Source organism: Pomacea canaliculata, linkage group LG2, assembly GCF_003073045.1.
Source record: "Pomacea canaliculata isolate SZHN2017 linkage group LG2, ASM307304v1, whole genome shotgun sequence".
Lineage (NCBI taxonomy): Eukaryota > Metazoa > Mollusca > Gastropoda > Architaenioglossa > Ampullariidae > Pomacea > Pomacea canaliculata.
Window position 1 is genome coordinate 39,454,931 of NC_037591.1, and position 15,612 is coordinate 39,470,542.

Here is a 15,612-nt window from a genome sequence, read left to right on the forward strand (position 1 = left end):
TTTTCGTAATGAAGTGCGGGAAAAATATGTTTGGCTGCCATGAAAAGCATAGATAAACAACTTGGAGTCCGTAAAATATATGTTTATAATTATAGAGTTTCTAGTCGAGTCGACAGTCTACATAAAACTGGAAGTGGTCTGCCCTCGGCTTGGGGTGTAAAACTCTCCAAAATTGCCATGCAGGACACGCAAAGGATAGTTGTCCAGTCACGTGATCATATGTGTCCTTCTTTCTATCACGTAATGGACGTTCCTTGCTTGTCCCTCAGAATTTAGGTGAATTATGATGCACCTGATACAGATTTATGCTGCTACAAAAAAGCTCATACATTTATTCAACTTCGAGTTTCGCCTGCGGTTGCCCAGACTTTTCTACATGTTCTACCACGTCGTATAAACTGGTCATGGAAAAAATCTTTACCCCGACTAGGCGAGGTGATAAGGCTCGATTTTCACGCTCCCTAAGATGAATACTGCACTACTCATTCGTTCCAACACATTCTTTAACATTTCCTATCCTATTTCTCGTTGCATTCGCTCCCTTGAGCAGAAAATAGCACGAAAGAGGTTAAAATAAAACTGCGGCACGTGACCCCGAGTTTTGAGACTATAGATGTTTTCAACTATCTATACCTCCCCTACCCCTGGTGTTTTTTCGATGAGTTGTGGTTTTCTTTTTTCCTTTCTTTGTTTTTCCGACTTTACTGCGTTGTTATACCACTCTTACACGATGCGACTTATGCCAGTGTCACACGGCGTGACAAAATCAAATGTGTATGGTGATCAAGAATTATTCTGGCTGTTTGCAACAAGGATTTCATACACTTTTGATTCTGAATATTATTATTGTGCGTGTAACAAAAAATTTGCGTCTGGAGAGTTTATATCCAACTTCCACAAAAGTTTGAATGGCACACGGCAGGATTAGTCGTCAAATCGTCTGACTCCCACTTTAGTCATCTTGACCTGACCTCCAAGTCTCAAAAGGCACTTGTATGGTTAGTCGAGAACTTTTTCAATGATCGGGAGAGAGGCAATCTTTATACTGACATGACCTCTTGTACACTATGTGGCTGGTTTATGACCGAGTGGTACACATTTCAATAGGCTTGTAAAGTACATGTCAGGCTGGCCTGGTTCAAGAATAATCTTATAAAGTACTTCTAAAAAAACTCAAAGAAAGAAATCTGAGAGATAGGGGGAGACAGAAAACAAGAAACAAGAGAGGATAATAATAATAATATAAAAAAAAAACAATCAACAGAGGACGGAAAAATGGACATTTTTCACAGATTGTTGTACTAGTCTTTGCAAAGCAGAAGCTGGTTGAACAACGTATTGAGAAAGTATGTTTTAACATAAAATACTGTGATATTTTTATATAAATGAGACTACCATTGAGACGGTTTTACGCATGAGTTCATAACTGTAAGTTTGGTATAAAAGTGCGGTGTCACTGTGATGTCCCATGTGGTAAGAGCCACAGTTTGACTGACATTGTGAGGACATGGATCTGAATGGTATTTCTTTGGACAGTGAGGTACCTCAGGCACCTCCACAGCTGGGTCAACTGAAGGAAATTAGTTTGCACCACACGGCAATCGAACCGGAACGTCTCTGGGTTTAAACGCCAAAGTGATATGAAAGATCAGTAGCTTGGATCCTTGTTTTGCTTCCAACCCGTGTGGAGTGTGCTCAAGAGGCGAGATATCTAGAGAGAGAGAGAGTTGGCGAGTGTACACATTTACTTGTGTGTGTGCGCGCATGCGTACACGTTTGCTTTGTGTGTTTGCGCTGATGTTATCACTTTTTCTTTCAATACATGATCATTATTTTAAAGTAGAATTAATCTTAACAATGTTTTTATACTGCAAAATCTTTATTGTGTATTTCCAGAAGGAAATTCAAAACGTGGTTAATCAGTTCACCCATAATGGTGTTCCAGCAAATCAGAAATGAGAGAAATCAACAAATACAAATTATTTCGTTTACACAATATTCAGTTTTTTATAGATGTGTGTGACAGAGTGAGCTTATAATACATATTTGTGATTGTGAGTCTGATTTTTATGCTTGATTTTTCTGATAGCGAACATGCCAATCCACAGGACTTGTAATCCACCAGAAACACTTGCAGTCAGACACTGAACTGAACTCTGCCTCATGTCGTTAAACAATGGAAACATTTTGGCCAGAACAACCTTCTTGTTAGTTTATTGAACTCATCGGTGAACTAATACTCACTTTGTTTTAGGTATTGTGTCAACACTGCGATGTATTCCCAGCAGTCGCATCTTCGAGTGTGTTTATTTGTTTGTTGTTGTTTGTGTGTTGAAGAAAGAAGTCAATTGTTTTCAATCCTTGACGTCAACAGATGTTTTGTGGAATGAAAGAATGACATGCCGTGTGTTGACAGTGTAACTGTGACAGTCACACAGAATAAAATATCGATGATCAGAGGACAAACACTACCTAGAAGGGATAGGTGTTAAAAAAAATCATGTCAGATCCTTAAAAATGCCAAGAAGCAAAACTATCCTTTGAAGATTAGCTATGCGAGCTGTGGGTTTCCTGAGTATTGTCAATCCTGCTGTGAGGTCGTTTCCACCCTCAGCACCAGGAAGCATCCTTGAAGACCTTGACCTCGTTCACGAGTACAAAGCCGGTCACAGCGCCAAGGAGTGCGCCGGTCTGTGTGAGGGCGCCATACACTATCAGGGCGTGACGACCTACTTGGCGCATGACGCCGGCCACCGAGATCTTGGCGTAGGTGAGGAAGAACGAGGCTCCTACCCACACCGCCACCTGAAACATGAATCAGTGACGTCAGACCGCCACCCGTAAGAGAGGGATCTGTAAGTAGTGACAGATGTCAGAACAGACAGCAAGCCATCTGTCGTATGAAAATGCCACGTGGATCACCCAGACCTGTCAATACTACTAACAATGGGTAATTAATACAGCGCAGAATCATGCTCATACAGTAAAATATACTCACATATAAGCTAGGTTAATGCGAAGGAACAAAAAGATGGGCAATGGTGAGGATGAAGTACAGAAGGCAGGAAAGACACAGAGGTAACAGTAACGACGAAGAGCAAGAAAAGAAGTTATCAACGAAGGGAGACTGGCAGGGTAGACTAATCAAGTGATTTACTGATGTCACATCCGGCCGCTGTCTGAAAAAAAAATAAGGGTTGTGTCAGTAGTAACACGTATCACCGTAGATGCCTTCTGCAAGAGAGAGAAAAAGATTAGCAGAGGCCAAGGTTGCAAACGAAGAAACATTTATATAGAAAATGAGAGAATAACAGCACAAATAACAAGAACAGCGTCTGAACTAACAGGTTTGTAAGCGAAAATAATTTTGAAGTAAGAGTAAACGAGACATAAATGAAATGCAAAGAAAATTGTAAGAAAACGTCACTTGTTCAGAAATCTGTTTATTTACCGCAACAGGTCCCCCGGAACTGGTTCCTATTAGCGGGGGTGTGGGGCTCAGGCAAGCAAGGGCGATGATGTATGCTGAGCATCCGAGGCCACAAGTCGTCATGAGCGAGATGATCCAGGGCGAGGTGATGGACAGGAAGACTGAGATGATGCACGCAACTGGGTTGGCGATGTTAGACAACGTGACAACAAGATTGTACGTGTCTATCCCGTACGGCAGGCTGGAATACACCTGCAAGTTACGTCAACGGGAGACAAGCAGATTTTTTTTTTTTGTTTTTGTACAGTATCATGGAGAGGTTGATAAAAGGACAAAAGAAAGTAAGCAAAAAAATGATGAAAAGTAAAGAACGATAAAAAAATGATGAAAAGTTAAGAACGATAAAAAAAATGATAGCTTTTGACACTATTTCGTTTTTACTCACCTGGATAGAAAGAAGGAAGGCTGTGATGAGGAAGTTGATGATCACAATCTGAAGCAACAGCAGGAAGAGGACAAACTTGGAGGTCTTCTGGTGTTGAACTTCTGCACTGTCGTCACTGACAATTTTGTTCTCGACATGATTTGGTAATTTTTCCCTTGCCTGAGAAGCCGGAAAGTCCTTGTTATTGACACCAACCTCGTCCTCCAAGCTGACTGTCATCTCATAAGAGTAGGACGTTTTTCTAAAGGACACATCCTTGACCTCGTCCTCAAGATCGATGCTGTCTCTGAGGTTGTCGCTGTCCTCGAGGTTGTACATGGATACGGCCACAAGCTGGTCCTTGCAGTAGCCCCAGAAGTTGAGCAAGGAGAAGGCCACCATGGACAGAAAGATCATTCCACACAGAAGGAGGAAGAAGAGCTGCACCGAGAACCTGGGTGGAAGGTACGTAGGGTAGACGTAGTAGTCCGTCACGTTGACGACGTTGCCGCTGACGTTCCTCTCGCTGGTGCTGCTAGCGTTGACGCACTTGATCTCCCCCGCCCCTTGTCCCAGAGCCATGAGGGCGGGCAGCAGGCCGCTCAGACCCTCGCCGACGAAGAAGCTGGACAGGTAGACCGGCTTGAGGGATGCCATGAAGGCAACATAAGCCACGGATGAGGTGCAGTCCACGAACGAGAGGAAGAAGCTCAGGGCCAGTAGGGCGAAGCTTCTGTCCGCACCGTCCACGAAAATCGTCTCCTCCCAGAAGAAAGCTAGCAGAAGGGTGGACGCCACCCCGACTATCATGATGATGTAAGAAGTGATTTTATCCAGGGTAAGTTTCTTGACATGCGTTCTCTTTAAGCAGAGGGAGATCAACACAAAAATGATAGGTCCGATGTTGGCAATCTGATGATAAGAAAGATTTATTGATTAACGCTGTCCTGACCAATGGAAGTGTCAATTTTAACGGGGCCAAAGCTGACCCACAGGGGCATTTGTAGTTGAACTGAAAAGCTTCTACTCAAAACTATTTAGTGGTCTACGAAAGGCAGAACTGCACGAAAAAGCGGATGATGATGAGGAGGAGGAGGAGAAGGGGAAGGAGTGGGATGATGACGATGATAATGATAACAACGAGGAGGAGGATGACGATTGATGATGATTGATGACGTTGATGACGACAACGACGACCTATGTAACGACGACCTAAATAGACAACTCACCTGGCTAATAATAGTGATGTAAGATGGGAGAGTCCATTTTTCAGGAAGGTGGGTGACCAGGATGGGCAGCTCCACCCACATGCCATTGATGTCCACCCAGGAGGAGATGGCGAAGATGCATACAAGCAGGTGCACCAGCACCTTGCTGTCCATCAACACTTTTTGCAACATGTCGGCTTAAGTGTCTGGAATCAGAGCACAGTGGACAGAAAACTGCAATACAATATTTCTTCTAATGAGCCAGTCCGGCTTGTCACTCATTTACACTGGTACCCTGGGTGCCACGCAAACATCCACCCAGGTACTCGGGTACCTATGCTTAAAGTCGATCTACACTTTTTGTTAGCATTTCTGTCCGTCTACCTACCCTTCACCCCTTGCCACTAGCTAAAACTTTCTGCAAGCTGCAAAGAAGCGTTCATATTGCCAGTAATTCTTCTCCTCCAGTAAAACCCTTGGAAATCATTCCCCTTCCCTCACCTGCCTGTGCGAGAGTTTAGTTACCTGTCACGTGGTCTTTAAAGGACAAACCGACACACTTGCCAAATCAACCCGAACGCGACAAGAGTTGGTCTGCGTGACTGACAGGTGTGATTCATGCCATTTACCTGCTGCAGCCAGGAGGAACGATGGATAAAGCGAGAGAAGTTTATTCTGGAACTGAAAATACCTTTACATAGTTGACAAAGATTTCTGACAATTTAACTGTCCAAACATGAAGTAACAGACTTAGGTGACTAAGCATTTTAGTGGATCGTTTATACAGGTAAAGCAATCGTCGGGAATGGAATTCAGCCGAGAAATATTACCTAAACTTTACAACGATGTATTTTTAGGATCTTCTGACCTACTTTCTCTTGGGCTTAGGAGAGAGAGAGGGAAAAAAAAAAGGTTTGTTCGGTGGCTCATGGCTAAAGTGTTTGTTACCACAACAGCAACAATCGGAAATCGCATGTCATGGGTTCGTATCTCGGCCACTACATACTTTTTCTGAATGTGACCGTCGGTAGTTTTCTCCATTTTATGTGCGTGCGAGGGCGGACGTGCATGAGAGAGAGCTAGGCTAGTAAGTAGTTGTGAGCTGAATGATGGTGAGTGAATTTGTAAGAGGCATTTGGTTATGCCTGCTCATGAGTATGTGTAAGCAGCTTCATGTGTGTAAGCACCTTGAGTCAGCCCTAAAAATAAGATCTTTGGACCTTTGTAGGTCACGACACCGCAATAATTAGAGCACAGCTTGGCACAGTTCAGCTGGGAAGCGACAGAGCGAGGCAGTAAAGAAAGGTTTGGTTGTGTCACGAGCTCAGATAAACAGCTTGTGCTTCACCTTAATACCATCTTTCGCACTTGAAAATCCCTCCCATCTCTCTCTGTCTGTTTGCTATTTTCATCAAATAACGCCCTACAATAGACCTTTTAAATCAAGTCTGAAATACTCTGTGGAATAGCCTCCCTCTCCATCTTGAGGACAACTACTATAATACGTGTACCACAATGTAGGATAATTTAATGAAGCCTCCTCCAACAGAGGTAAACCATAAAACATAAGACATACTTTCTGACCCCAGGACCCTTGTAAATACCTGTACTAACCACTATTTCTGTACACATTCACCTTGCACCCTTATGTTTTATTATTAATTATTTTCTTAGTAATTAGTTAACTACTTAGCTTATTATTGCCCACAAAGGAGAGGGCTTGATGAAAAAAAAGATCATTTCTTGCTTACTCTACCACTCTCGTTAATGAAGAATCGTCATTGTCACTCTACTTTCCATTCTCTCTACCAGACTTTGCTCAGACTGAAAGTCAGAGCAAATAACTAAGTGTCACAATTTTTGTCTAAGAATTACACGGAGAAGATTATTAAGCTTTACTGTTCTTATTAAATTCACACGTTATTATGTTTTCGGTAACGTAAGAACTTTAAATTCAGAACAATAAGAAATTCACTAAGAACATAGTTACCTATTTCTTCACCTGTGAAATAGTCCCGGTAAACGTACACACACACTGAGACTTACTGTGTCAAGCAATGGAAGGTGTTGAGAGGTGGACATGAGCAGCTGTCCTACACCCGTTTGCTAGTCTCGGGTGGAATGAACCTTGGACCAAGGCTTCTGGGTCACCGCTGATTTTCATTTTTTCCACTGTGGCCTTTATATTGACCTTTGGTTACTTAACGTGTCAAAGAGTGACCTTCAGCCATGCAAACGAACTTGTCTGGGTGATGTCACGCGTGGAGCAGCGTTTACCTGTTCGTGCATGAGTGAGGAGCGTGGTTCAGGGTGAGTGCGTACGTTTGAGAAGTAGGGTAGGTGGGCGGGTAGCTGTGTCCGGGTGGCCACGTGAACTCAGTCTACAGACTATACACTTTCACCTTAGAAGATGGTGCTATGAACACTCTCTGAATTGTCTGAAGCCCTCTTCGTTGATTTGCCTCTGAAACAAATAAGTCGAAATATTGTTGAGGGTTGGACAAGTCAACAATCGTCTAAACAGACAGGTATTGATAGCGCTTCATGTCATCAGACTCACTTCATGTTATAACTTGGCATTTCACTTGACAACGCATTTATAACACATGTTACGACATACCAAAACATAACCAACGAAAAACAATACAGACACAGCACACGGAGTAAGTATACAACTATACAGGTCTTCGTTATGACCTTGAGGCACTTTATGTGAGCATGACAGCCAGGCATTTTTATTTGTTTTAACTTTCCCCTTCTTTTTATTCTGCCAATAAAACAAAGTTTTTTTTTATTTACGAAATGGGTCGGAGGGGTAGAGGGAAGAAGACGCTCAACGACCCTTGTTGTGACAGAAGATTTACACCCGCCAAACCGCCCCGCAAACGGTCACGCGAGACACAGACATCAGTGTTCACAGGAGACCTTCGTTCACAGCTCACGCTTATGAACATATTGTATACCTATAGGTATTTCGTTACAGATTGAGGTTCAATTAGGAGCAACAACTCGACTAAATAATTGCTTATTCGCAGTATTCTTAAAAGAAGTTCGCGGTATTATAACAAAATAATCACTGGTTGAACAAAACAAAAAGGAAGGGAAAAGCCGTCAATGCTTACGAAGTAGTCAGACGACGTGCTGTTCATCCGAAAGACGATTTCGTTTGTTTTATGGTGATCGAGCCTCTGGCGGGCCATCCTGACACACAGGTCACAAGGGTCACAGCGGATCTAATCCTTCTTCTTTAGTAAGCAACACACATAAAGTATGGTTGGTTATAAATTATCATACAGCTGAAGAGAAAATAGTCTTTAACGTGCGAAGATTTTTGTCAAAAAGCTGTGAACAGTTTCATCAGCAAAAGTGATCTGAGGTAAATATAGTTGTTGATTTGCTGAAAACACTTGCCAGGCACACTCGCCCCATAACGTGGCAGTGAGGGCTTCGTACAATAAATAGCAAAGCGTTGTTTCCCTATTTAAGGACCAAGCCTACATAGCTTCCATACCTCGCTAAAGCCTGATTGACACGATGCAACTGTGTTGCGTGTCACAGGCAGTTCAGAACTAATGCGACCAACGTGTGACGTCACATAGAAACATGTACGTCACATACAAAACATGACATGTCACTACTGGCGCATGCTCAAACGCATCCGGAAGCTATGTTTACATACATGTGGGAGTGAAAGCTGCGAAGGCAAGACGCGAGGTAAACAGACCACGAGCGTCACCGCACGTCACGGTCACCTTTGACCTGTTGATCCGGGTAGCCATTGGCCGTCAGCGGTGGACTGGAGGCGTTCGAGCTGGTATGGGACTGTCTACGACGACCAGGAGAAAAACAAATACCTCCCACGCCTAGTGATAGGAGTATGAAGTCTAAAGTACAGACGCCGCCTGATGAAACATGTACCCTTCATGTACCCTTGGCCACACAAGGAAGAGGATCACAATGTTGATGTGATTTATGCCTTGTGACGCTGCTGACGAATGGTATCTTCAACAAGTGTTTGCTAAACACATTTTTAAGGTGTGCACGTCAACACCTGACGAGAAGGATGGGCAGGGAAGGATAGTGTACCGTGGCTGTGAAGGGGGCCCGGCCTTGGTAATTTTTTTGTTCGTTTTATTTTTCTTTTAAACAAAAACGGAAAGAAAAGGCGAGGAAAACAAATTAAGCTAGACTTCAAAAACGCCACAAAGTACAAACATTAAAATCTAATAGTAATTTAGCTTAATTATTTATTAATAATTTATTTTCAGTCATTACTTACAGAATCAAAGATTCAAGAAACAAAACTGAGTATGACTCACCTGAGCAGGTTTTCACGTGAATAATTTACTCTCTTCTAACAAGTCTGGTGAGGACAATAAATTATTGTCTGAACAGCACATAGCCGTAAGGTTTCCCGAGGCAAACAAGGGGGGCAATACTCAAGAACAAAACACACAAGCAGAAGATAAAATCTCACCCTGACCTTAGCATTATTATTTACAGTTTGTGCTCGTGGAGTCTCTGAGTGACGTTATCGTAAAAAAACAAAAAAACAAAAACAAGCGGCACACCCTCCCACACACATTACACTGCTACTACTGCTACTGCTGCCACTACTTCTGCTGCTAATACTGCTTCTTTTATTATAGAGAGCAATGATATAGCGCACTCTATTATAGAGAGCACACAGACACGAGTTCGATACCAACAAAGGCAGTCTGGGAAACGACTGAACCTCCAGCCTGATACGACAAACGGAGAGAAAACTACCCGAGCAGAGCGAGCTGACCCCAACCTGGCCATGCAGAGCGAGCTGACCCCAACCTACCCGAGCAGAGCGAGCTGACCCCAACCTACCCGGCTGGTAGGGCCACACAAGCTCAAATAGACTGGAGCAAGACAGTTGCAGTATTATCGTATACAAGTAAATATTAGCGAATCTTAAACTTCAGATGCGACTTTTGCCATCAACGAAAAGGAACGTTTGAGTTTTTTTAAAATAAAATATTTATTTGTCTCTTCACATAAGACAATTGTTAGCGAAAGACAAAAATAATATCCAACATCAACTATTAACTTCAGAAGACCATTTTCAAACTCTGTTTCACGAAAAGTCAGCTTTTACATCCCGCACATCCCGTTGGGCAGAAAACGCTAAAAACACACAAACAGTGGAGGGACTCGGTAGACAACTTGCTAGCACATGATAGATAACTCGTTTAACCTAGTGTAACAACTGATAGTACATACTAAACAACCTAGTCTGCAGTTATCTCGGCACCGTGACTGGGAGCCCGGTTCTTCATAGTTAAACAGTTGCTCGCCGATCCTCCTCAGTCAAGTTCACACCACGAAGAATCGTCCAGGTACACGCCTTAATAAATCGTCTGCTGCGAAGGAGGATAAGATCCCTCTGTCTGTAACGTCTGCTGCGAAGGAGGATAAGATCCCTCTGTCTGTAACAACAACAACAACAACAACAACAACAACAACAACAACAACAACAACAACAAAAAACACAACAACAACAAACACAACAACAATTATAATTATTTCCTGACTTCCCATCTCTAGGTGGTGGGAAGCCATTGTCCCGGCCCGTTAGTGGAGGGGAAGGCTTTGGGAAAAGCTGATGCCGACAGGGTGCTTGGAGGTGAGTTCTTACCGTGTCTCTCGCACAGAAAAGTACTAAACTTAATGGCAGGAAGATTAAAGTCTAACCGCAACCCTCACCCTTAACCAGGTCTGACTTGATTAACCCCTTATGAGCACGGGATGCCAAGACACACCAATGTAATAAAATGTTTCAAACAAGGATTACAATGGCCGAAAGCTTTTCAAACGTTACTTCTGTCGTGAAATTCGTGAAATAACCCTGATCTTAGTCTTAGAAGCCTTCGTAGTTTCCACCTTGGTGTTTTAGGAAGAATCAAAATAATATTTTTCGATACTTGACAAACCAGTAACAATATACGCCGGCTGTAAACCTTTTTTGTCATTTAAAGCGACATTTAAAAATGATAAGAGTACCTGCTCCACAGAACGAAAGCTTGTGCCGTCGGGGGGACCTGACGAATATTTCTTTCGATGCTTTGACGAAGGACGAGGCGCCCTGGGGATCATTGACGCTGCGATCGGCTGATTCATCTTTGAGAAAAGCGAATGATGTTTGTTCTGGAAACAAACCCCGCGCACGCGCACGTATTCAAAACCAGAAGAACCAGCTGAACATCACGGTTACAGATTAACACCATCAGAATGCAATGACAGGCATATAAGCAATCACCTAGACAAATCAGTTTACCATGACAACGACTGTTCTTACCTGGGACCAACACGAAGCCACTTACCTTGACGAAGGAGATGAAGACTGGAGCGGAAGTTCTGTTGAAGATCAAGTAGACGACAACATTAGAGACGCCGGTAGCGTAGACAGGAGCTGAATGTCTCGTTGACCATGTAGAATGCTCTCTACAAGACAGACGAGGCTACGTTTTAACGATGGAGAGAAGGAACGGATCATGGATTGAATGAGATTGTTGAATTTTGAATGTGAAGTGGCGATCATTTACATACTGACTACACTACTAGACTGATTTAAACATTGACTAGAAGCCCCACTCGTGTGATAATGATCCCATCAAACGCGTACTGCCATAGCGAAATGTTGATTTGTGGTGAAAATGAAGTGTGGAGAGCTGGGCGAAACTAGCTGAGGACGACAACTTCCTCGACAAAACTTGTACACCCCAATGTTGCACCTAGAGCACCCAAATAAATCCACGGCCGTGAGTGTGGATAGCTTTTACAGTACCGAAGGAAATCTGAATAAAGACTAAAATCCTCGTAACAGTCCTGTGCCTCTCCGTTTGACGAGCACCATCACGTGGCACCGCCACTAGAGCAACAACTCAGGTGCAAACATACTTACGCGCTGTCATCCTGCAGGAAGCCGTAGATGATGAGGATGTGCTTGGGCAAGTGCAGCAGCCGTGCAGAGATCAGTGTCAGGATCATGCGGATGCACGACTGTGCTCTTGTTGAGGACAGCAATCTCCACTTCTCGCAGCTTCTGGCGCGAACAGGATTCTTGGCCTGCACACGCGTTCCACGCACATCAGTCAACAGGACGTAGAGGACGTTAGAGAGACACCGTCTCATACGCCCTGACTTTACCCCTCGAAAAATCCTATCCTCCTCGTTTCAAAAGTCCATGACAGAGTAATGAATTAAAAAAACAACAAGCAAAAATAAAAGCAACAATCAACCAACAACGAACAAAAACAAAACAAAACCAAAAACAAACAAAACAAACAAAACAAACAACAACAAAAACAACAAACACAAACAAAACAAAAGCTTTGATAACAGTTGACGAGAAACTTACACTGCGACTAGAAGCATGGCGGAGATGGGTCAGATATAATCGACGAGTGAACTCGTGGAAGACCCGAGGAGTGTTCCGATGGAGCTCGACACACTAAGGGTCTGGAACATCCGGGTCATGGAACTCCGCTTCACCTGCAGTTTAGTCAGCAGTTCTTAGAGTTTTCCCCTCCGTATTTCACACGCTTCCCTTGGTGCACGTGACACGTCGTCACTCAAGTAGCTTTTTTCACTGTGAGCACTTTTGGTAAAAGGGCATAAGTGGCGCGTGGAGTTGTCTTTGGGGGGGGGGGGACTCTTAACGGTCTTCTAGAACTGAAACTAACTCTTTTTTGTTGACACGTTTTACTGATATATTCCTCTATCTATCCATCTGTCATCCGTCCATCCATCCTACTCGTCTTCCATCTCACAAATATATGTGTATGTGCTTTGACACCTGGTTTGTATGACAAGGACACACACGGCAGTAAGACCAAGCATACACACACAAATGAAAGGAACAGACAACAACTGGACAGACAGACAGAAGACAGACGGACGGACGGACATGAAATCAGGGCGAATGTACCGCAGATAACTGCCGTGACCTTTACTTTCCTGTTTACCCGCCTGTCTGTTTCTCCTAAATCGACTGACCAACACACACACGCACGGTATCGTACTACCCACTCAGCAGCGGTACCCGGGCAGGCAGAGGAAGACTGATTATCCAGATGAGGAACAGGAAAAACGTTGGTTTCGGTTGGCCCTGTCGGTACCTGTAACATGATGGCATAACAGAGGTCGGATCTTATAACACACCACTTACTCCCTTCATAGATTAAAATACAAATTAATAATAACAAAAAATATAATAATATAGAAAAATAAAGATATACAAAAAACTTTCAAATAAAATCCTTTCCTTTTCCATACTTGGAGTTGACCTGCAATGTTAAGCACTTATCATCTAGTCCGCATCCAAATCTTACTACTTGTGAGTAGAATACACTTTGTCACGTGTTGTTTGAAAGAGTATGAACGGGTAATCATGGCGTGTCCATGGAAAGTAGGATGTTTGTCATCGTGGTCATGGATTACATGGACACAGCTGATATATGCACCTAGTACCCTTACGATAGGCCCCTTATCATTGTAGTTAAACGAACATTACTTTGTCAAACGATCTCTGTTAGGTCCTACAGTCGTTCTTTAGGCGTGTAGTCTGTAGAGTCTCTGTCTTCAGGGTCCGTAGAGTCTGTCTTTACTTCCTGTCGTCTGTAGGTCTGTCTTTATAGATAGTAGACCTGTCTATGTATGTGCGTCATCTGGAGCTTGGTCCGTTAGAATTCCTTTGCTCATCGCGCGTACCCGAGCCCCGGCTGATGTACTTCTTTCTATTCAATCGACATCGACGGTTACTGTAAAGGTTGACTGTGATCAGAACCTGTTCGTCAGGTACTGCGATTCCATGGCAAACAAGTCTTGTATGGCAGAGAGGTGTCCCTCAGCCCACAATTCTTAGCGGGATGATCAAAAAGCCAGCACAGCACATCTGTAAAATAGGGGAGGCAGTAAATAGTGAAACCTCACAACGTAGTCATAAAATTGTAGGTACTAAAACACATAATAGGGACTAATTCCTGCATGCTGCAATTTACACTTGACTGCAGCGAATCAAGAGGGATAACTACGCATTTCATGGTTCCTTCCCTTGACATGCTCACGCTGGAAGAAGGGTCAACCACAGAGGTTACGAGCGTCACGTGACACACCAACGCACCTGACAGGAGCATGGTGAAGATTGTACTTGGCGCGGCTGCTTTGCAGCTGGTCCGTGGCGTAGAAGTGTACATCACGGGCAGGTTGAGGGGCGGGATGAGGAGCATGAGCAGTTCCCAGGCCGCGATGAGCAACCAGCAGGTAGCGGGTCTATGGGCGTGTTGCTGGGCAGTTTGTGGGTGGATGATGGAAGTCTGCGCGAGGTCAAGACGGAAGCAGCACATTAACACAGTCTTTTGTAATATTAATATTTATTCCCGACAGGGACGATTTCTTCCAGGTGCTTTTACCGTAGTTGAATGCATGAGACATGCAGATGCTGGGTTTGACAAGGAGTAAACAGCGTTGGTTGTTGAGTTTATTTGTGTGCTTCTTCTGTCAGAGGAGGTATATGAATCATCATCATTTAGGAAGAAAATCTGACGAAGCAAGAGTTTAGAATTAATATATATCTGTGCTGGTAGTTATGAACAACGAATTTATGGAACGGAATTCGATAGAACGGGTTTGTTTTTGTTGTGTTGCTGTGTGTTATTTTGACTTTAGACATCTTAACAGTAGTAGTAGAAAAGTAGAATAATTAAAATATAAGACAGTCTTTGCTAGTAGTAAGTAGAAGTAGGTGGTAGAATAGTTGAAAGGGTAGTAGTGTAGGTGTGTGGTGACGGTAGAAGAGCAGTGAACGAATTTAAAAATGGGAGCTATTATACTTCCTTTCACATTTTGTACACGTAATTATCAAATACTCATCATATTTCAAATTTACTCTGCTTTTACAATATGTATAATAATAAAATGATATTGTATTTGAAAGGGTTGCCATAAGGCTTTTAATAGATTATCAAAAAAATCAGTTCACAAACAAATAAACAATGAATTTTTTAATACTTGTACTGGTAGATATTGTGTCTAGACTTTCTATCTGTTTTGTTTACGTTAACAAAACACTTGTAAAGGTGTCAGTATACTCACGTCAGCCCAGTCAATTATTGATCATCAGAACGTGAAGTCGCGTGTAATGACACAAATCTTACTTGAAACTTACATTCACCATTTTTCACAGACCGCTTTCCAAGATCGAACGTCAGTGACACGCTGACTGTAAGAAACGAACTGAAGGTAATCCAGGTGCAGTTTACATGAGTACAATCAATTTGTAAAGAAACACTTTGGGACATCTCCTCGGAGCTGAAGGAGTTAGAGTGAAGATGGCAGCGGTCAGCATCCGCATAAACACAAGTGACGTCAATCGTTTGTAAGAAAGTTGTGCGTTTAGTTCTGACGTCAGTTTGTTTTTGCCTCCACAGATAAAACTCATTAAAGTCTCTAGGTTGTGTTATATAAGTGACGCTGTGTTACATAACTCGTCATTTGGAAGGTGCATGTGTGTAATAACACGT

At 43.0% G+C, this 15,612-nt stretch overlaps 2 protein-coding genes across 2 annotated transcripts in view; one reads left to right on the forward strand and one right to left on the reverse strand.

Annotated features, from left to right (window-relative positions):
• The window catches only part of LOC112557483 (solute carrier family 52, riboflavin transporter, member 3-B-like), a 28,015-nt gene that overhangs the window by 4,942 nt on the left and 7,461 nt on the right, over nucleotides 1–15,612 (forward strand). The window lies entirely within an intron of this gene.
• LOC112557482 (solute carrier family 52, riboflavin transporter, member 3-B-like) lies at nucleotides 1,409–8,247 on the reverse strand. The gene is made up of 6 exons (XM_025227372.1): nucleotides 8,185–8,247; nucleotides 7,109–7,526; nucleotides 5,084–5,268; nucleotides 3,876–4,766; nucleotides 3,452–3,682; nucleotides 1,409–2,805 (listed from the first exon to the last, which is right to left on the reverse strand). Exons 3-6 carry the CDS (start codon nucleotides 5,252–5,254, stop codon nucleotides 2,611–2,613), a joined length of 1,488 nt encoding a protein of 495 aa, XP_025083157.1. The 5' UTR covers nucleotides 5,255–5,268; nucleotides 7,109–7,526; nucleotides 8,185–8,247; the 3' UTR covers nucleotides 1,409–2,610.

Bases quoted from the DNA above. Each gene is read 5' to 3' on its own strand.
- LOC112557482 (XM_025227372.1), bottom strand. From the start codon at position 5,254: ATGTTGCAAAAAGTGTTGATGGACAGCAAGGTGCTGGTGCACCTGCTT. The intron at 4,767-5,083 runs GTGAGTTGTCTA...TCTTATCATCAG, and splicing joins ACATCACTATTATTAGCCAG to ATTGCCAACATCGGACCTAT. The intron at 3,683-3,875 runs GTGAGTAAAAAC...CGTAACTTGCAG, and splicing joins CCTTCCTTCTTTCTATCCAG to GTGTATTCCAGCCTGCCGTA.